Genomic DNA, 21,292 nt, shown 5'->3' on the forward strand with positions numbered 1-21,292 from the left:
CAGAAGTGCCCTCTCTGAAAGGGTCCTGGCCAGGATCAAGGGAGGACAAGGACAGTTCTGAGGGGTTTGGGGCAACAAGTGTCATGGGAGATGTCTCAGCAGGAGGCACTGGGGATGATACACAGTCATTTGGACATGAGGGTGACATTTCCCCTCCCCTGAGCTGGCCTGGCTCCCCAGTAGGACGGTGAGTTGAGGACAGGTTGCCCAAACCCCAGCTCTGTGGACACAGAGACTCAAGGAGCTCACTGCACCAGCACCCAGGAGTCCTGCTTTTCTAGGAAAGCAGCTGCCAGTCAGCAAGTTCCCCAAATGAGGGCCAACAGAATTACCTCCAGTCAGAGGGAGGATTTCAGAGCTGATCTGCTCTCTGTGTGGGAAACAACGTTTCCCTCAGTCTGGGAAACGTTGCAGCCCTGTCTTATCCAGAGGAAACAGAGCATGAGGGGCATACTGGGAGAGATCTGGGCCATCCCCACTGCAATGGCACCTCTGGCTGGGACATGATGGAGCTCTACCTTTGGAGCTCCCTGGTCTCCATGCTGATTGCTGAGGCAGGTGTTGAACCATAAGGAATGGATGGAGACTGGTTCCTGCTGAGGAGAGGACCACGGAGGGGGTGATGTCCCTCTGGTGGTTTACCTGGCTGTTGCTCAAGGGTGGGATGTGTGTTCCCTGGAGAACACTGCTGGCTGTGCTGGTTTAGGCAGCTGTGGAGTTAATTGTCTTTTCTCATTTCCATACTGCCACTCTTGTGCAGGCAGTGCAGCACATGGAAACGTGGGAGGAGACACTGTTGGGATAACTGATCTCAACCAACCCAAGGGGCATTTCAGACTATAAGACATCAGTATATAAAGTGTGGGGAAGAAGTGAGCCACACTTGGAATGATGGCCTTTGTCCTCTAAGGTCAGCATTACCTGTGATGGACCCTGCAGTCCTGAGGATTGCTGAACACTCACCTGCCCATGGGAAGTGGTGAATGTATTCCTTGCTTTGCTCTGTTTGCATGCATGGCTTTTGCTTTTCCTATGACATTGGTTTTATTTCAGTCCACATCTTTTCTCGTTCTTGCCCTTGACTGTCTCTCTGATCCTGCTGGTGGGGCAGTGAGTGAGTGGCTGTGTGGGCCTCGGTGGGTGGCTGGGGTCAAAGCCCGCTGGTGTCACAGCGAGGGACACCTGCAATCCCCTGCAGCCATGGCTTTGGGCTTGGGCAGCGCTCAGCAGCTGGAGAGGCTCTGGTGCCCCAGGGCAGTGTCACAGCAGGACACGGGGTGAAGGTCCAACCATGGCTGTTGAACATGACCAGTGGGTGACGCAGGATGTCCCCAAAGGCCGGTCACCTGGGGCAGCTGGAAGGGCTTGCTGACGTCTTGTGGGCTGCTTGCATCCCCCAGGACCCGTGGGCCTCTCTCTGGGAGCCGCTGTCCCTGCAGCTGGCTCCAAGCCCGGTGTGCCAAAGGAACCTTGTGCCTGCTCTGATTGCAGGGCATTGCACCATGCTGCCCCAGGGATGTACCAAGGCCTGACGGGGCCCTGCTGCTGGCCACTGCTGCTGGCCACAGCTGGTGAGAGGTTTCTGCCCTGCTCCCAGGGGGATGTGGGCAGACAGGGCAGATCAGGCATCCTGGCGTGGCAGGGGGTGCTGGCTCTGTACCCACACTGTTGCTGGCCAGCACGGGGAAAGATCTTCCAGACTGTTGAACAAAATCAGAGTGGCAGCACTTCTTTTAAATGCGTTTAGGGACATCATATCCATCAAAGAGCAGTGTCCTGGCATTAAGCTCAATGTGAGGAAGAAAACTAATAAAGCCTAGTTTTGAACCAAAATGCTAAATCAGTAAGAATCCCCCAAACCCGAATCAACACCACCTCCTCACCCCCCAAGAAACTGTTAGTGTTTGGATTCAGGAGCCAGCACCCAAGTGGGACAACAGAAAGGTTGGATCCTTATTATCAAGAAAGAAAAAGCAACATAATAATAAAAACCATAGAGATAGAATTAATTAAGGAGACCATGTATTTTTTTAGCTGTAAAGAAAGACTTTCACAGCGAGACTTTGGGTACAGCATCTACAGGGGCTGGCCAAGAACATGTTCAAGGGTCAGGAGAAATGCCACTGAGAAATAAAACATATGAACTTACAGAACTCCTCTCTGGGACTTATACAATATATGTTGTGTGAATAACTTTCCATTCCTGCAATTAAAACAACTGAAGAAAACATCAATCAAAATTATTATTCAGTTACAAGTATCAGTCATCCATGTACTGACAAACCATAAAGGAACAGAAGAGCAAATAATTAAACAATAACTATTTAATCAAGCTTTTATTATATGAAAGTGAGTAAAGTTCATCTTTTAAGCCATGGACGGTTCAAGAGTTGCAGCCACCTTGCTGAAGTTCTCAGGATGGCAGGAATTCATTCTGTGATGTGTCACCACTCAGCGAACTGGCTGGAAATCCTCCAAGAGCTGCCCTATTCTTTTCTTTCCTGCAAGAGGTGGGAAAATGTAATCAGCATTTGAGGTTGATTCAGAAGATGTTTCATATTACATCTTTGATGTTAACAAAGCCACCAAAAGTCTGATTTTTGCTACCCACAGCAAACTATTAGCTGCTCTTGTAACTAAATGCACAACTTTTTTTTTTCCCCATACTGCTCTACAGGTCCCTGTGGAGGAATCTCAGTAGTTACAGCTTTTTATTTCTTCATCCTCCTTCCAACATGGCATGATGCAGACCACAATCCAACTGCCAGAGTCACCCAACTCTACTGTACTAGAAAATGGATAATTTTCACTCAAATCTGCCATTGCATCGTCGGACTCAGTGACAACATTTAATAAAAAAAACCCTGTTCTTCACCATTGCTCTAAGCCAACAACAATTCAGGTCTCCTGCCATTCCTATTTATTCTTTTTTCACTTGTTCTGCTTGTTTTCTGAATATTCATAATGAGATTTCTCAATCTACATGCAACAGGCATTTTACAGGAATAGACAGTAAAATTGTGAAGTTACAAGAATAAAACCTGTTATTTCTAATTTCCATTATTTCTTCTTCAGTGGTACAAGTGTGGTCTATCCTTTTTTTTTTTTTGGCTCTGCTACTTTATACTAAAATGAGCTTTTAGGAGCAAGAGGGGGTCATCAATGCGTTTTTAACAGCTCAATAACAATATCTATTTTCACATTATAAAATCCTTTAGACTGCTGCAATTTAGATTGTGAAGGAGCAGGGAAGCCTTAGACCAGCAAAATCTTTGCACACAGGTTATGGCAGGTCTCTCCTAAAACACCAGCTGAGTGTACCTGTGGATCGCCGGAAGTCCTCTGGATGCTGCCTGATGTACTCGCACAGCTCCCTGTCCACCTTGGCATGCACGTACTCGGCGCGTTTCACCAGGTGGTAGCCCACAACACAGCCCAGGGTAGCCAACAGGACCTGCCGGTGAATGCCTGCAGCAGCAGGAGAGAGGAACTGTCCCCAGCTCTCCCCCTTTCCCCAGGCACTCACTCCTCTCTCCCTGCTTTGCCCTTGCCAAGGTCCCCGCAGTATCCACAGCTCCCATGGCCCCTGCCAGGCTCCTCTTTCCTCAGGGCTCCCTCCCCTTCCCACCACCCCCAGGGAGTCACCTCAGATCACCTCCACCTCCAAGCGATGTCCCTTTCCCAGCCCCTTCCAGTTCCCCAAATCCCTCACCTCAGGGCTCCCAGCCCTGGACTCCCATCCCCACAATCACACGGAGAACTCCCTTCCCCTCCCACAGCCCCCCCGAACTCAGGGCTCCCTCTCTTGCCCTCCCCGCTTCATTTATCCCTCAGTGACCCCAGGCCCCACACCCCACATACTCCCTCAATCTCCCCATTCCCTCACCTCAGCGCTCCCCCCGCTTCCCCAGCCCCTACATCCCTCTCGGTCACCCCAAATCCCACATACCCGCTCCTGCAGCCCCCAAACCTCCTCTAGCCCCTCACTCCTGGCTGTTTCCCTTTCCCTCCCCTTTATTTATGCTTCAGAGTGACCCCAAATCCCACACCCCCCTTTCCCAGGCCCACATATTCCCTTTACCCACCCCTAGCCTTGGATCTCGGGGCTTCCTCCCCATCCCCAGCCCCTGTGACCCTCAAGGTCACCCCAAATCCGCCCGCCCGCCCCCATTTCCTCTGCAGTTCCTCATTCCTAGCTGTTTCCTCTTTCTCCCTTCATTTATCCCTCAGTGACCCCAAACCCTACACAGCCCCTTCCCCGGCTCCTCACCTCCTCCCTTCCCTCGCACCCCGCTCCGTTCCCCCTCCCCTCGGGCAGCCCCCGTCCCCCCGCACCGGCTCCGAAGATGGGGCGATGGTTGAAGGCGTTGTCCAACAGCGCCGACATCCACCCCGCGAAGCCGAGCCACACCGAGCCCTTGTTGAGCAGCGGCGGCGGCGGCAGCGACCGCGACTCGTCGGGCAGGAACACCATGGCTGCCGCCCGCCGAAGGTGACCGGGGGGAGCGGTGCGGCGGCAGCGCCTTCCCCCGCCGGCCCGCGCCGTGCTCCGGGGTTCCGCTGCCTTCACCGCTTATGGCTCTTTTACCAAAAACCCACCCCAAAATCCAACTCCCCACCCCACAAACCCATCCCCGCCTCAAACCCCGAGGCTGAGCGGCCTTAGCCGGCTCGGGGAGGGAGTTCCTGCAGCCCTAACCCCACTGGGTGAGCCGGCCCCACTGCAGGGCCAGCGAGGCTGGCCGGGAAGTAAATTAGGGGGTTAATTAAGCATTAAAATCGAACGCAATTAATTTTCAGAGCTCAGATTAAAGTCTGATACCTAACCCATAGTGTTAGATTTTTGTTTTCAATTAATATGAAATCACATTAAATCATTGGTCCCTGTATCAGGATTGACGGAACCGTTAAAGAAACCTGCATTAACAAAACACATCACAGGTCCCAAAGGCTCCTCAAACTCTTTCCTAAAAATGTATAATTTAGCCTTTGTCCGTGAGAGGAAAGCTCATGTGTTTACAAAGAGTTTGATGGATGAAATGTAGATGTTAACGTCTTTGCAATGGGAGTTAATGTCTCTACTGATCTAGGCCGCAGGTTTGTTGCAGAGCCCTGGCACCTCGGCCCCTGAAGCAGACAAGGGCTGCACAAGCCTGAACTTCTGAGCTTTGGGATAACACAGCAGGTTCAAGGGGGCAGTGTGAGGTAGGTGGTTCGGGAAGGCCTCAGCAATGGGGAAAGGAAGAGGGAAATGTGCAGCCTGGAGTTTAGGATCAAGGGAGGCTGCGCCCTCCGAAACCCTGAGAGAAAACCCTGCGGGTGCGCGCCCCAGCGGATTCCCCCCGGAATTCAAACAAAGCTGAAGGACTCCCCTGTCTCTCCTTGTTGGGCATAAACCTCTGGCGCTTGTGGATTTTCCTGACACCTGCACAGGAGGAGGTTGGGCATTGCTGCCCTGCAGTGGGAGAGGCTTCAGTTGAACCTGGGATCATTGGGATTGTACAATGGTGATGCACAGCCACTTCCACAGTCATGCCCTGGTTCAATGTCACAGAACGGTTTGGGCTGGAAGGGACCTAAATGGTCATCTACTCCCAGCACTCTGCCATAGGCAGGGAGAACTTCCACTGGACCAGGTTGCTCTATCCAACCCAGCTTTGAACACTTTTAAGGGATGGCACGCCCACAGCTTTGCCTTGTGGCTTCTTTTTGGAGGATTTCAGGATATAAAAAGGCATGGCTGGGGAAGAGCCAAGAGGGGTGTTTGCAGGGTTTTTCTGCATATTAACATTTCCCTACACAGGACAGCACAGCAGACAGATAAACACAAGCATTGTGGATGCCTTACCCTCAGCAGAGCTTTGAGGCTGGAAGCTGAGAGAAAATACAAGCATTGTGGCACCACTGGCAGCCACAGCAACATGGCAAAGCCAATGATAGTGTAAAAAAGCAGAAACTCTGAGAAAATATTTAAACTGGAGCGAGAATGTCTTGAATATGAACTCACTGGCAGTGAACACTTTAAATGTACAAAGTATTTGGTTACAGAAACAACATCAGTGATTAATGTACCTGTTGCCCTAACAAGAGTCACTCTATTTTAAATACCCTAAATATTCAAAGAACTCATAACTACCCCCTTGGCTGTCCTTGATGAAGGGGTCCCATACTTCAGCTAACATAGAAGAAAGTTCAAAAACTACTGTCAAAAATAGTCATAGTAGTAATAAAAAATCCACCCCTCTCTCCTCCCAGTTTTATGTCAGCACCGGAGTCCAAACCAGACCCCAACATCAGAGCAACATCTTCTAGGGATGGTTATGCAGGGTTTAAAAGGTATAATTATTTACTGCAGAAATAAATGCTATCCTTTGGGGAACATGATTCCACAGAGGCAGAAAACAACCAACCTTTTCCTTAAGTCATTACAGGAACTGTGGACATTTGACCTTTTGTTGGAGTTGTAGAATTTTAAATTAACTACAAATACACCTTATGCAGCCGTATTACCTGGTACATTTAATAGTGTTAAAATACTTCATTTGAGTAGCATGCCTCAATTTGGTCATCTGGTCTACAGAAAAGAGCTACTAGAAGAATATGAAAACCTATTTGCAAAGTATCTATGAAACAAGGAGATGAACAGGACATGGACATATTATAAAATTTGATATTTGAGTGTGCAAAGCATCTCAGGACAAGTTTCCAGCTACATGATACATCCTTGTTTGTGTGGGTGTCCCTCAAAAGCAGGGTTTAGACAGGAGCAAAAATAATGCAAGAAATGCTCAAACAAAAAATACCAAGTTTTTAATTTACAAATTCCATGGAACACAGTTACAATGCTCTCCCACACAACAATCATCCCTTGTAATTTGCCACAGCAACTTCTATTCAAATACAAACCATAATGGGAAAACCAGGCAGGTTTTCCTCAGGACAGAAGTCTGGGCCTTGTTAAGCTCCACAGTTTACCAGCAGCCCTGCCTGTCACTGTGACAGTGCTTCTGATCAGAGGTATCCTCGTTGGGCAGTACAGGAGTGTTGGAAGAAGAGCTCCCACGTGGTGATGGCACACGCACACTGTGTCTCATCTTGGATGGCCTTGTGACAACCCCTCACCGTGCCAGGAATCCCCTCCAAGGGGTATCCTGGGACTGGTCCCAGCACTGTGGCTTTATTCAGCCTTTTGTCTGACAGGAGTTCTCTCAGTCAAGACAGAGATGTAGAGTTTCAGCCAAGCGTATGTGATTCCCAGAGCACAGTACACAGAGGTCAGCAACAGGGGGACAAAAGGGAAGTGCTGCTTCCAGGGGGTCAGGGGAAATATGATTTCACAGAAGATTTCCAAGGGCACTAGTTGAATGAGGTAGATTGTTTCAAGCCAGTTAAGTAGAGGTTTCTCTCTCCTGTCAGAGAAATTAAAAATGAGGTAGTGTTAAAATATACGTTAACTAAAAATAACTATTATGTTTTTCAGTTATCCCGATGCAAAGAGAATCTCCCATTAGATTGCAGTAATGGTTTCAATAACAAGTTAAGGAGTTTCAGTAGGAAAAAGCCAGTGTGATAACCAAGAGTACAGCTCAATATCATTATCAAGTTCCAGAATGCCTTGGAAGCCTAAGTAGAAATCTCATCAATTGCTCTGTTCACCTCACTGTTTCAGTAAACAACTGAACAGCCCTTCATACAAAGACTTGTTTCACCAAAGTTGTTCTACAACAGAAAACTGGAAATGTCAGGTTTTTTTAACCTCTTCCCCCAAGCTTTCTGTAGGATGGACTTTTCTGACACTCATGGCAGGATTTTACTGCAGGTAGTTTGAAGGGAATTTCATGTTTCAGCAAGTTAAAAACAAGAAACTTGCAAAAGCTCCCTCTCTTAACAAAAACTATCTCCTATGGAGTTTTTTAGCTAGAGCTTCTGAGACAGAATGACTGAATTCTTAAATGAAGAAAATCACCTACAAAAGCAGGTGCCTGAGGTACTGAATACATGTTTACAGTACTTCATTACAGCTTGGCTTTGCCCTGAAAAGTCTGGGAAAGAGGGAAGTGGGGACTGCAGGGATTAGAAGGATAAGCACCAATCTTTGGCCAAGTGGTAAGAGCTCCAAAGGCTGTGAACTACACAGGGTGACTTCGGAAGTTCCATGTTCTGCCAACCAAATACTTGCAGCTTTGTTGACAAATTACAGCTTGCAAATGAATGTTATTTACAACCTGTCCTTTCCACACATTAAAATACTAACCAATACTGCAAAAATCCACAGTACAATAGGATAAACAATCTGCAGACAAATCACTAGTAGTAAATGCTAGAATACTACATTAAACCCTCAGAGGTTACAGCAGCACAACTCCAGGCTTTAACAGAGCATGAGGCAGGTGGGGATCTACAGCCTCCTGGGACTAACTGGGCAGCTGTCACAATAACCAGCACATGCTGAATTAATCCTAATTTAAGCACTGCCTCCTGAGAACAGAGGCGGCATCATCTTTTGACTAGGAACACCTTAATTTGACTCCTCAGCATCAGTTTTCTGTGCTGCTTGTCCCTTAGGACAATGGCTGTTCCCAACACCAGAAATGTTGTTGTTCCTGGCACTGAGATCAAATTTCTTTAATTACCTGAACAGAGATTTCAATGAAGAGAAGCTATAAACAGTAAACAACAGCATAAGCAGTATTTTAATTGGAAGTTCTGAAAAACAAAGAACATTACGTATTTTTAAAATTAATTATAAAAAACTTTTGCCATATAAATATTGTAGTATCTTTAAATCTTACTAGTCACATTTGCATTATCTGGTTTTATTTTCTGCAGAGCTACATGTTTTACTACTTAGCATACCTAAAAATAAGCACAAACATTTACTAAAGCAAATGCCAAGCATTTGCAATACACGTACTTCAATTATCTAGAAATATACTGAACACATTATAATTGCTATTATAATTAATCTAATGAATTACTATTATAATCACATTATAATTACTATCTGAGATAGCACTACAAATAAGATTTTCCTTTTCTAAAGAAAACACAAACAACTGGCAAGTGACTAAAGCAAAAATGACAACCAAATCAAGACTATTGAGCTCTATGTTGCAAATTGTACAAAAATTAACTAATAGAAGAACATTTTACCTGGTGCTGTGAACAACAATGGAAAAAGTGAGAAATGCCCTGTTGTTGCCAGAATCAAGTAGATGCCAGCATCCTTGGCTCTCTGAATAGACAATAAGCTAAAAAGGCAATAATTTGTTATGCTTTTGTCTTTTAGCAAAGAAACCTAATTTCAGCAGAACACTATACAATTGACTGAAGGCTCAGAAACAAGTCAAACAGTTTCACAGTACCCCCATCCCTGCTAACACTGCACCTGTGATGAAGTCTCCTGCTTCCAAACCATGCGGCCTCAGAGATAAAAACACAGGAGAAAAATCAGCCAGGAAACCCTCCCCCAGAAAACCACACACCCACTGAACAAAACTATCAGCAAGGCCCAGCACAAAACAAGAGCTTAAACATCACCAAATCTCTGAGGAAGGAAAATAAAGTTTGTGGCAATACTGGTCAGGCAGTTTATGAACTACAGCTTCAGTTCTACCCTAGGCAGGCATGAAGCCCTTTTGGTAGAAACTGTATATTGTTCTGGTCGAGCACAGTGCAGAAGATCCCTTTCCTCAGCTGGCTCCTGAGCAATCTATCAAGCATTTTACAATATGAACCACAGCACCCATCAAGGTTTGAACTGCGCCCAAAATTAATTTATTTTACGTGCACTACACTGTTACAGCTTAAGGCATTCTATGAAAGAGTTCCTCTTCTGAAATATACTGAGAACAAAGTGATTCCCTTTGAGGATTCCTCAACAAGTGGCTGCAGGTTCAGTTTGGCCAAGTGCTTTGTACCACATTTGCTTACCTTAAAGGCAGAATAGCAAGGAGTATTGCTTTCTCGTGCACGTGCCAGCCAAACATGAAGGAGCTCAATGCACAAAGAACAAGGCACTGTAGAAAGCCTCGGGGCCCTTGAGGTTTAAACCAAAGACAGAAAACAGAGGGCTAGAAACAACAGGCAAAAACAGGACTTCAGTGAAAAGTCTGGCAATCCCAAAGACAAGCCATTGTCCAAAGAGATTTGTCAATGTTACTAAACACCACTGCACCCAGGTTGTGCTCATGTGGCACAAATGTTATATTGCACTGGAGGAAATCAATCCATTTGGATGAATGAGAAAAGACTGAAGGATTTTTGTTGAAATATCACAGAAGGGAAAAGCAGACTGAAAGAGCACAGCCAACTCCCCACTATTTGTATTGCATGAAAAAAAGTCTGCCAATCTAAGCCACTAAACACATTTTATCAGTCACTACATAGTAGTAACAATGTACCTGTTGCCCTAGAATTAAAATTCATATGAAGTGCATACTATCAATTAAAACCTACTAGGGACAAAATAGAAAAAAATTCAAAAAATATTAGTTGTTCTTACCAATATAGCTATGAAAGTACAGATTAATGTTGCCAGTGGAGTCACTGAAGGGAGGACGGTGTGCTGAAACTCTTGAACCAGCCCTCCTGTCATGGAGGCTTTAGGGATTTTTGTACCATCAAGAAAATTGCACTTTAACCCTAAAAATAAAATACAAAAAAAAGCACAAACTGTTAAATGCTAATAAAGAAAATGAAGTAACTGAACTAAGTACATGGCCAAGATTTTTCTTTTTTCAAAGGATGGCAGAGGGAAGTAATTGATCTCTGACCTACTGCTGGTAACTTATGCACTGGATTATATGGACCATATGATGTATGGCAATCTGAAAACACAATTTACTGCCTACATCACAAATGGGGAAGGTGAAAACAAAGCAAGCTCTATCTGCAAACAGGCATCAAAAAGCAAGATTAACATACTGACCAAGAATTGTCAGTGCTTTATCCATGGCATTATACAAAGCCCAGAAGTTGGGGGCCCAATAGGCATGGCAGAGACCTCGCTTGAAAGGGAAGAGCCGTGAAATGACTTGAGGCAGCTGACCCTACAGAAAACAAGACCAAAGAAATGGACACTTTAGATGAGACATGGTTTATATTTTTGTAACAAAATTTTCTAACTCTTCAGGGGAATAACATGTGAAAAAGAGGTTATTACCAATACTAGGAAGGGTCCCAGTGAAAGAGCAGAAACAAGACAGACAATCAGTGCCAGAAGAGTTACATGAAGAAAGCTGAAACTTCTCCACTTCAGGGATCCATCTACAAGAAAAAAAGATTAAAGAAACAGCTGCTGTGGGAAATGGAAAGGCAAACCAAGCATTCTTCACTAGCAAGGAATTCCTAGCATCTATCTAAAAGGGGCACATAGCCTTTTATGTCAATATATTCAGTTTCTTCCTTTAACAGCAGGTATTTCTTTTGCTCACATTGCAGCTCCTGTATCATACAAGCTTTCAGTATTTTTCGAGTTTACCTTCCCTGTTCATATGAGGAGTATCAGGCACGTTTCAGTGCTAAAAAGTGGGGAGAAACTCGAAGAAGGTCTTTGAAATAGTTTCTAACACTGTTGAATTGTTCCATATCCAGAATAATTCTTACAGCTTCCAAGTGCCACCTGCAGCTTGTTTGTGTTGATTTTTCTTAACAAAGGACTCTTATAAGGAACAGGAATTTTACAAAACAAATCTATTTCAAAGATTCTTCAAGATCCTAACAATTCTGCTCTCAAGCAGAATTTTTGTTTGACACATTTTGTTCCAATTCTATCTGCCATGTCTTGAGTGCTCCCTTAGTTCCAGTGATTAACACAACTCCCCCCAAAAGCCAGTGAGGAAAGCCCCATCTTACCTGCATTATTTGCAGTAAAGCAGTAGGATCGTAACAAATAAATGCCATATGCTGGGGCCACATACACATAGATGTGCTTGAAATGCAGAAGAACAGCAAAAAGTAGAGCACCCTCCAAATACCTTTTCTGAAAGAAAACAAAACAAAACCTAAGCTTTTCTCTTTGTAGTCACTTTTAATGATCCTCTGTTGTAGTCCTAAGGTGATGACACATTTATTCTAAGTATTAAAAAGGGTATTAACTTCAAATTACAAATTCAGTAGTGTTATGCATAACAGGTATGGACAATCCTGTCACACAATCACCTATTCACAGCTTCAGAAGTATGTTTTCTAAGGACCAGTGATTTGGAAAAAGATAAAATGCCACAAAATTATGCCACATTGCTCAGGGGTAACACTGAATATAGCCTTCTTATGGGGAAATATAGCTTTCTTACCGCAGCACCAGCAAGCAATTATGGTGAGTTTCAAGTCTTTCTCTCTGCCACAAGCTCAATAAACAATTAGACATCCAGCTTCACACAGCTCAACATGAAGCCACTACCATTGCCCACAACATGAGCAGCCCTATGAATTGAATTAATGCACCCAAAACACACATGGCAAGAAATCAACAAGAGTCACTTGGGTTTACCTGACACAGCCGAGCAACAGAAAGAAGCATCAGCCCAAAGAGGAAGCCATTGTACTGGAAGTGAATATCTGGACTTGAGTCAAGGAATAAAGCAAGCTTTCTTTACTACTATGTGTTCTGGAGAAGACTCAAAGTTTTGAGGAATAAATTAAAATTAAAATAGAATTTAAATCAAGAAAGCAACCTTAAACTCACAGCACATAGACACATGTCATTATTTAACCTTACCTGTAAGTAGTGTCAGACACAATTTACACTAATGCTGGCATATCACCTTGATGAAACGAAACACAACAATCAACACATATATTGTGCAAATTTTGTAATATAAAGTAAAAAAGGCTAAATCTCCACTTTAATTTTAAAGTTATTAGTTTCTGCCACTCATTGGTTAATGCATAGTGACAACAGCCCTCATTTTTCTACCACTTCTAAGTGTATGTAACATACAAAAGAAATATAAATGTATATGCAATATACACAAGAACTATGACAGAGAAAATGAAGTCTTCCTTTAACTGCACACTGTGGCAAGACTGACTTGCAGGAACTGCAATTTCCAGAGTTATTTTTATACAGGATATGGACCTGTTGGGAGGCATTCAGAGAAATCCAGGAAGATGGTCAGAGGACTGAAGCACCTCTGCTATGGAGACAGGCTGAGATAGTTGGGGTTATTTCAGCATGAAAAAGGGAAGATGCTGGGCAGAACATGTAGCTACTTTAGAAGGTGCTCTAAGAGAGCTGGACAGGGACTTTCAACAAGGGCATGGAATGATAGGGCAAGGGGGAATGGTTTTAAACTAAAAGAAGAGAGATTTAGATTAGATATTAGAAAGAAATTCTTTATTGTGAGAGTGATGAGGAACTGGCACAGGTTGCCCAGAGAAGTGGATGCCCCATTCCTGGAAGTGTTCAAGGTCAGGCTGAATGAGGCTTTGAGCAACCTGGTCTAATGGAAGGTGTTCCTGCTAAGGCAGGGGGTTGGAACTAAATGATCTTTAAGGTCCTGTCCAAACCAAACCACTCTACAATTCCATGACTGTTCTTTAGAAAGTCTTCCTAATTCCCAAATAAAGTTAAACAAATTGAATACACTCTGAATCTTAAAACACTTTGAAGATTTTCCTTGCCACAGGACAAACTTGGAACCACACCCAGAACACAGAACCACTCTGCTAATACTCCTGTAGGTGTGCAGATGAGGAACAGCCAGCAGAACAGGCACACTGCTGCCAGACTGGTTGGTCTTCCTCCACTTCTGGCAAATCAGACCAAGGACTGACTAACTTCCATTTTGCCAAATAGTAATTCTAATGAAAACAAAGTTATTTAACTAATCCCAGAAACAAACCCAGCTGTGTAACTTGCTATGACAGCAATAATAATACAGGATTATTATCACACACTGTAAAAGGTTGTTAAAAAACCAAACAACCCACAATGGTTGGAAAGGATACGATCCACAATTAACAACCCAAAATTCCACAAGAGCAGAACAGCAAGAATAAACGTTGGTTTCTCCAGAATATCCTTTGCAGCTCGTTTTCCATTTATACATCTGCAGCACCTAAACAAGAGCAGAAGAAACAGAAGCTTTAATTCAAACATATAAGCAAAATTATTGTTGGTTATAAGAGTTAAGAGCCGCACTTACTCTGAAGTTTGCCATTTTATTAGGATGCAAAGCAACACAAAAAGTCTTGCTAAATTCATCAAAGACAGACAGTATCATGAACAAAGTTTAGTACAAAAAGGATTTTTAATTTCAATAGCTGCGGTGTGTTCCACATGCTAAAGCTTATATTATGTAACAGCCTCAGGATCAAGTCTCCCATTCAGTAAGTGTAAAGCTGTCACAGCCTGCTTGCCAACATGAGCAGTGCATTGCTACTTTTGGAAACAACAGAGGGAGTTGTAGTTAAGGTCCTCAGCTGGACATAACCTCTCCCTGGCTACTGCTGCCCCCTGCTATATTATGAGTTGTTTCCCTTGGTTAAAAACAACTTATTACTTCTCAGTGTGAAGCAATACGGTTCATATGAGTTCTGAAAGCAGTCTTAAATCACATTAAAAAGTTACAGATCATCTGTGTTGAAATGCTGTGTTGAAATGCAACCTCCCTGCCATGAGCAGAACACCTTCCACTAGACTGGGTTGCTCAAACCCCCATCCAACCTGGCCTTGAATTTTTCCAGGCAGAGGGCATATACCACCTCTTTTGGCAAAATGACCTTGTGCAGACACCAGCCCTGAGCCTTCAGCCTTACATTCATACGTCTGTGAGTCAAAAAAATAAAAGGAAAAGAAATCATAATGCAAAGCTAGTTGGCATAAATAAAATAAATAAAGGAGTTTAGGCAAGGCTCTAATCAGAGAATTTCCTACCCAGGTTTTGTGCAGAAAGAATAAAATGATGGGAGACTCTTATAGCCAAATCACTAAACCAGACAGTGTATTTCCCAGAATACACTCCCACTCTATTCTTTATGGATAAGGGAAGTAATTCTTCATAAAGTCAGGCCTCACTGAAAGCATCCAATCCTAATTCCATCAGACTTGGAATAATCAAAACACTAGAGAAACTTTGCATATTTGATGATACTGCCATTTTCTGACAGATTTCCTTTATGCTTCTAGAAGAGCAGAGTAATCAGAAAAGTAACAGGAAAAAACTTGTTCTGAGCACACCAGCTGTCCTGCAACTCCTACAAAAGGAGTTCAGTGACACAAGCAAACCCAAGTACAACACATGAAACAGCAGCTGGTGTCCAAGTGCCTGCAAACCCATCACATGCAGTGCAACTGTATCTCCAAGAAGAACACATTATCTTGTGTTTAGCAGTGTATTCCAAGATTCTCCTTGAACAGGTTCAAGCAACTTCCTTTACAAGCTTATTTGTACAAATAGTTATTTGTTGTGGCTACAGAACAAGCCCACATATGAAGGCCTATCCACTGTCCCTAAAATCAGAAGATTAAGACTTACTCACGAACTGCATATATGAAGAGGGTATCTGTAAAGATGACAGAAAGCCTTTGGAAGAAGACAGTTGCACGACTGGTGTAATTCAAGTTTTCAACAACCAGCATCTGGGGGTCAAAGTACTTGGCAATGTGAGAAAGTACATATTCGAACCAAGCAAAAAATGGTGGATAATCCAGGGTCCATTCCGAGGTCGCCTAAAGACAAAATAAGATGAAATAGTTGATAACAAACCAGGCTGTGTGCAGTCCTTCAGGTACAGCTCACTGCAGCAAACCAGCCACTGCATTTTCTCTCAGTACCCTCTCTAACTCAAACACTCCACAATCAGTAGCCACTCTGTGGTGCTGTAAGCTGTTCTCCTGCAGTACTGGTACAGATGTGACATTTCCTGATCAGCAGGAAAAGATTAAAGAGCCTCTTGTGCACCTGCACCAGTATATAACTGTTTGTTATCTCTAAATCTATTTACAGTAATAGGGCCATTATTACAAAATCTCAGTAAAACAGCTCAGAGCCAGTATTTGTCTATACTGGAGTGATCGCCAACACAACCAGTTTCAAAATTACTTTCACTCATCAGTTACGAAGCCTCAACTCTCCCACAACCATATCATGACCAAATGGCATTATGTGATCTCTTCCCATAAGGACAGCTGCCATGCCCTGACCAAGAATTAACTCCTTGGCTGTGGAAACAGGAGAGGAAGAGGCATGAACAGAGCAGGCTGGGATGGGGTAAATTTTTCAGTGAGCATAATCCCAAATGCTTATGCTGCATTGTTGAAAGGCATCCTATGCTCTGGCACAGGGTTAATGCTGGCATTATAAAAATTTGTTTGTAAAACAGTCCTTGGATCAGTCCTACAAAGTTCTAACATGCACAAATCTTTACTTCTGGATGTTTATGTGGAGTACTAGACACTACAGCATCTATCTGTCCCTGTACTCCAGCAGATATCAGGGGACAAATTAAAACCCAACTAGGTAGGCTGAGTCTATGACAAACCTAAAGGTGTTTTGCCTAGATAAAAATCAATGCATGCTACTAGCACACCAGCAAAGCTCAAAACTTTAATACAGTGATTGATCTCATAATGGAAAGATGTATATACCCATTAGCATGATTCACTCTTTATTCTGGTAACTGTGTATCACCAATGAGAAGAGCACAGACACCGGCAATTTAAGAGTACAAGGCAACTTGCTCTGGTGCTACACAGCCTCTCCAATAAGTGCCTTAATTGCTTTTCCCATTTTGCCTTCATAAGTACTTGCAGCTTCCCCAGCTAACTTTCATGTTTTGGCTAAATGCTACACAAGGCCAGCAAATTGTAACTGGCATCTTTTTGTCCCACTATATGACAGTCACCTACCATCCCTTCCAGCATTCACAAGGTCTGTCATACCACTGTACTTGTAATTCATACACAGCTAAAACACACCCCAAACATGTCCTTACCTCATAGTACCACTGAGAGAGGGGCAAGTTGTGAGTGATGGCAAGCCAGTTCCTATGGACTTCAAAATCTGTGGAGTAACTAGAGAAGGTCCATGTTAAGAGTCACATACGTGCATGCACAAAGGGAAAAATTTCAGAGCACATCACCACATGCAGACAAGAAGGAAGCCACTCTATTTATCAGCTCTAGGACGCTACTGTGATCAAGTAACAACGATGCTGCTTAAGAACTCTGTGCCAAAGACGTATCATAGAATGGTTTGGGTTGAGAGAGACCCTAAAGACCATCTTGCTCCAACCACCCTGCCATGGGCAGGAGCACCTTCCACCAGACCAGGTTTCTCAAAGCCTCACCCAGACCGGCCTAGAACGCTTCCAGGGATGGGGTATGCATGGATTCCCTAGGCAGCCTCTGCCAGTGTCTCACCAACCTCACAGTAAAGCTTTTTCTCCTGACATCTGATCTAAATCTCCCATTTTATTTAGTTTAAAACCATTCCTCCTTGTCCTATGACTGGCCATGTAAAAAGTCACTAATACAGGTGCTTATAGGGCAAGAACTACTTAGAGCTTGGCTTTTTAGGACTACTCATGCGAAATTCCAGGCTCCAACTGAAAAGTTTAACAGCAATTTGTTAGGAGTTTTTCTCAGTATAAAAACCTGAAAACACAAAGCATTAATGTTTCAGCACACTTTCAGCCTTCCCGAGCAGCAGCCAGCCGGAACGGGCCAGCAGGGCTTCCAAAGAGGAAAGGAAAGCTGTGCCACGCGGCGGAGGCGGCGCCGCCTCGCTTCCCTCACGAACTCAGGTGCCACATGGACCTTCAGGGCCTCCTCAGGACCGGGGCACCACGCTGCCCGCGGCCGGCCGCACTCGGGGGTTCGCGGCAGTCCCGTCCCATGCCACCCGCCCCCGTCCCGCCCCGTCCCGTCGGGAAGCTCCTTACTAGGCGGGGATGAGGAGGCACTTGAGGAAAGACACGCCGAGCGCCAGCGCCCGGAACCAGCCGCGGCCGCCCGCCGCCATGGCGCGCGCCCCCTGCCCCGCGCATGCGCCGCGCCCGCCGCGCCGGTTTGAAGCGCGCGCGCCCGCCGCGCTCGCGGCGTCGGGAGCGGGGCTGCGGCTGCGCGTGCGCGGGGAGGGCGGGGCTCCGTGAGGCGCCGGAACGGGCGCGGGAGGGAAGGGAGGGAATTTAGGTTAGGTATCAGAAATTCTTTGCTGTGAAGGTGGTGAGGCACTGGCACAGGAAACGGTTAATGATTAGCCTGCACGAACACAGATAAAGAATGCAACAAGAGAACCCCTGAGACCAAAAATCAAGAGGCATCGTGAAGAATGAGTGCATGGACTGAGGGTACAAAAGCCCAGGGACCTCTGTTGAGCGTCCCTCTGTGCAGACGCCCAGCTTGAGCTGACCTGCTGCTGTACCAGGCTATTACTATTTACTTTTAGAAATCCAGCACCTGAGACTGCTAGGGAAGCTCGGGTTGAGCCCGAAGGAGGAGGAAGCATGCCTGGAGTGAGTGTGGGTGAGCGAGCAGCTGGTTGGTGCTCTGAAGCCACCCAGCCTCTCCTGGGCAGAAGCTGCTTTGAAGTACACCAGCTTAGCTCTGCTCCAGGGAGTGCCATCTCCAATCTGTGTGGCTGGTGTCCAAGTCAGCTTCCAGGTACAAAATGCTCTTTCAGAGGAACAAGCTCAATTTTTTTAAAATACCTTCCTGCCAGCCTGGAGGGTGGATGCATATAAGGCTGATGCCTTTTTAGCTTCCTTACAGCAAACCTCCATCTATCCAAGAATAGTATCTTGTAGGAGCTGCATGGACTCATACAGTTAATATGGTCAATTTTTATTTTCCTGTAGAGCAGCAATGTATTATTTGCTCGAGCTCAGGAACTAGAGACAAGTCTAACAGCAGTAGTGCATCAGGGTTTAAGAAGGGTCCTCACTGGAAAGACAAATCCTCTGTTTTTAAATGTTTGAAACGTAAATGAGTTAATGCATTTTAAATGGTTTTGATTATTTACAAAAGTTGTTCATCCAAGTTTCGTACAATCGCACTAATTCCTGGGGACCTTCTTGCAATTCCTGCCACCGAGAGGCGGAGATAAGCATTACAAGGAGGCAGTGGTTAGAGAAAGAGAAAGCTACAAGCGCAGCAAGCATCACTCATGCTTTTTTCTCAAGAAATATGTCAGGCAGAGCACTTCCTGCTTCATTCACATTTTATTTACTATACATTAATTTATCTGAAATACATAGTAGTAACAGTTCACAGAAGGAGTTACAAGCAAAGGAATGCAATCAGATTTTAAAATGTGATAGCCCTACAGGGTCACTGTGAAGGTGGTAAGCAATAAAGACCATCTTTTCACTCTTTTCAAACACTACTGATTCAAAAGCACGGCTTTTAGTGAGTTGGGGTCCAAATTCTGATCAGTGGGAAAATCCTGCAATTAGGAGTTGGAGCATGAAAATACTGAGGGGAATGCCCAGAGGATGAGGAGAAGAGAAATTATTAGATTCAGCCCTCCCCTATAGCTTTTTTTTTTTTCTTTTTTTTTTCTTTTTTTTTTATGAATTCCCAGGGAAAACATTCCTTTTGTTATTCCTAGGTGAACCTATGAGCTTGATCTGGACATTCATATGCAATCAGTCCTTCTTGCACAGACTATCTGTGACTGCCTCTACTAATCCTCAGTCTCTGCATATGAGACTGTTATTGGGAGGGCCCCATATTTGTACTTCTTGTACCCTGCATGTTTGTGTCCATCAGCATGTAGATGCAGAATGGAAGTTCAATGTTTCAAAATACATGGAAATTCTGAGCGGAGGCAGCAAGTTCTACAGGATGGGGTGAAAATAAAGCTGCCCAGAGGAGTCTTCTTCATACCTTCTTCATTAATCTGTGAAGTATCAGAAGTTCCTAGGCTTATTTTCCACAGTCTATGGCTGAAGGTAGTATTTATCACTTCCACCAACCTTGTATACAGGCTCCACCAGCCTTTCCACCTCACTTTTTATTCCTGGGAATAAATCTGATTGATTGCAGATATTTGCTGCCTGTGAACTCAAGCAGCAATTTATACCCAACAACCCAGTTACAAAGTTCTAAGTACAGCAGTGCAAATGCTTGGTGATTTGAAGCACATGCAAATTGAAGCAAAGCTGACTGTTCCTGAGAAGCTACTAGCATAAGTCTTGGCATGATCCATATTTAAAGTGGATAATAGGAGATTAAAACTGGAAAGGACCAGTGAATCATTCTAATCACAGACTATGGCAGAATCAGGAGTTATGCACCAAGATAGAAGAAAACACACACAAAACTTTAAGGGAAGAAAATATCACTAGATCCTTTCCAGAAAAAAAAATGTTTGTTCTGAGAGTGAATATTCCACTCAGCAGTGAAATAATTTTTAGATGTAACTGCTAATAAATGCCAAGTGCTTTTCCTGACTAGTGATGGGGTTGTGCTATACTTAGCATGGCTTTGTGCATGTTTGCTTCTCTTTAATTCAGGAAAACTCTTGAGAAGAATCATTATCAGTGCTGTTGACTGGCAAACAAAAGCAAGTTACACTTCCAGGGCTCAGAAAAAGAAGGTAAACAAAAAAACAGCTATTCAGATAAAATGCAAACAAATGCTCTGGAGAGAGAATGTTCCTATAAACAGTCATTATATCATAACTCACAGACTGCAGAATTCGGGAGCAGCTATAAATTGAGCTTAGTGTGGAGTCTGAAATAGCAGCTGCATTTGTAGAACATATGTTTGACTGCAATCACAAGTGATTCACTTACCGCCCACTTCCAGTATAAATAGTACCTCATACTTAAGGATGTTTACTGTGCTTAGCAAGTCTGAGGTACCTCAGGTTCTTCTGTTCCTTCCAAAGCATGGCTTCACTCATGCCTTTGCAGTGGTTGGAAATTTTACATCTATCTATCTATCTAGAGATATTTTGCATCTCAATATCTGTTAAATGACAGAGATCTGGGGCCAGCTGTTACCTTTTACTGACTTAGCTGCATGATCACAAATAAATGTGTATTCAATTTGTACATCTTCTGCATAACAGACTGATGGGTTGAAGTACTCCAGGTGAAGATCTGAGTCCAGTTCTCTCCTTTTACACTCCTCTTACTTGCCTTTCACCAAGTAAAATGCAGTAATCATACAACTCTCCCATGGAATATTTTATTTTGCTGAAACAGAATGGAGCAGAACTGATCCCAAGCTCTAAAGGATGTAGGTCAGACCTCCCCCCCTCCACCCTTCCAGATGAGATCTAAGCCCACTGCTCTTACCTTTGGATAAACTCAAGGTGACAGGAAACAAATTCCTACT

At 44.2% G+C, this 21,292-nt stretch overlaps 2 protein-coding genes across 3 annotated transcripts; both read right to left on the reverse strand.

The window, feature by feature from the left end:
- Positions 1 to 2,005: 2,005 nt before the first annotated feature.
- On the reverse strand, positions 2,006 to 4,582 carry NDUFC2 (NADH:ubiquinone oxidoreductase subunit C2). Its single transcript, XM_005485823.4, has 3 exons — positions 4,336 to 4,582; positions 3,322 to 3,468; positions 2,006 to 2,501 (listed from the first exon to the last, which is right to left on the reverse strand). Exons 1-3 carry the CDS (start codon positions 4,472 to 4,474, stop codon positions 2,452 to 2,454), a joined length of 336 nt encoding a protein of 111 aa, XP_005485880.1. The 5' UTR covers positions 4,475 to 4,582; the 3' UTR covers positions 2,006 to 2,451.
- Positions 4,583 to 6,785: 2,203 nt separating this feature from the next.
- Positions 6,786 to 18,065, reverse strand: ALG8 (ALG8 alpha-1,3-glucosyltransferase). 2 transcript variants are annotated; one of them, XM_074535014.1, is made up of 13 exons: positions 17,890 to 18,065; positions 16,942 to 17,020; positions 15,483 to 15,676; positions 13,954 to 14,063; positions 12,494 to 12,561; positions 11,857 to 11,983; positions 11,165 to 11,268; positions 10,927 to 11,051; positions 10,505 to 10,602; positions 9,934 to 10,039; positions 9,154 to 9,251; positions 8,634 to 8,706; positions 6,786 to 7,409 (listed from the first exon to the last, which is right to left on the reverse strand). In XM_074535014.1, exons 1-13 carry the CDS (start codon positions 17,967 to 17,969, stop codon positions 7,178 to 7,180), a joined length of 1,494 nt encoding a protein of 497 aa, XP_074391115.1. In that variant the 5' UTR covers positions 17,970 to 18,065; the 3' UTR covers positions 6,786 to 7,177. The 2 variants fall into 2 exon arrangements, with proteins under 2 accessions (XP_074391115.1, XP_005485879.2); XM_005485822.3 differs by having other exon boundaries at positions 9,934 to 10,073; positions 10,505 to 10,644; positions 10,931 to 11,051; positions 17,890 to 18,028.
- Positions 18,066 to 21,292: the final 3,227 nt, after the last annotated feature.

This window comes from Zonotrichia albicollis, chromosome 2, assembly GCF_047830755.1.
Source record: "Zonotrichia albicollis isolate bZonAlb1 chromosome 2, bZonAlb1.hap1, whole genome shotgun sequence".
Lineage (NCBI taxonomy): Eukaryota > Metazoa > Chordata > Aves > Passeriformes > Passerellidae > Zonotrichia > Zonotrichia albicollis.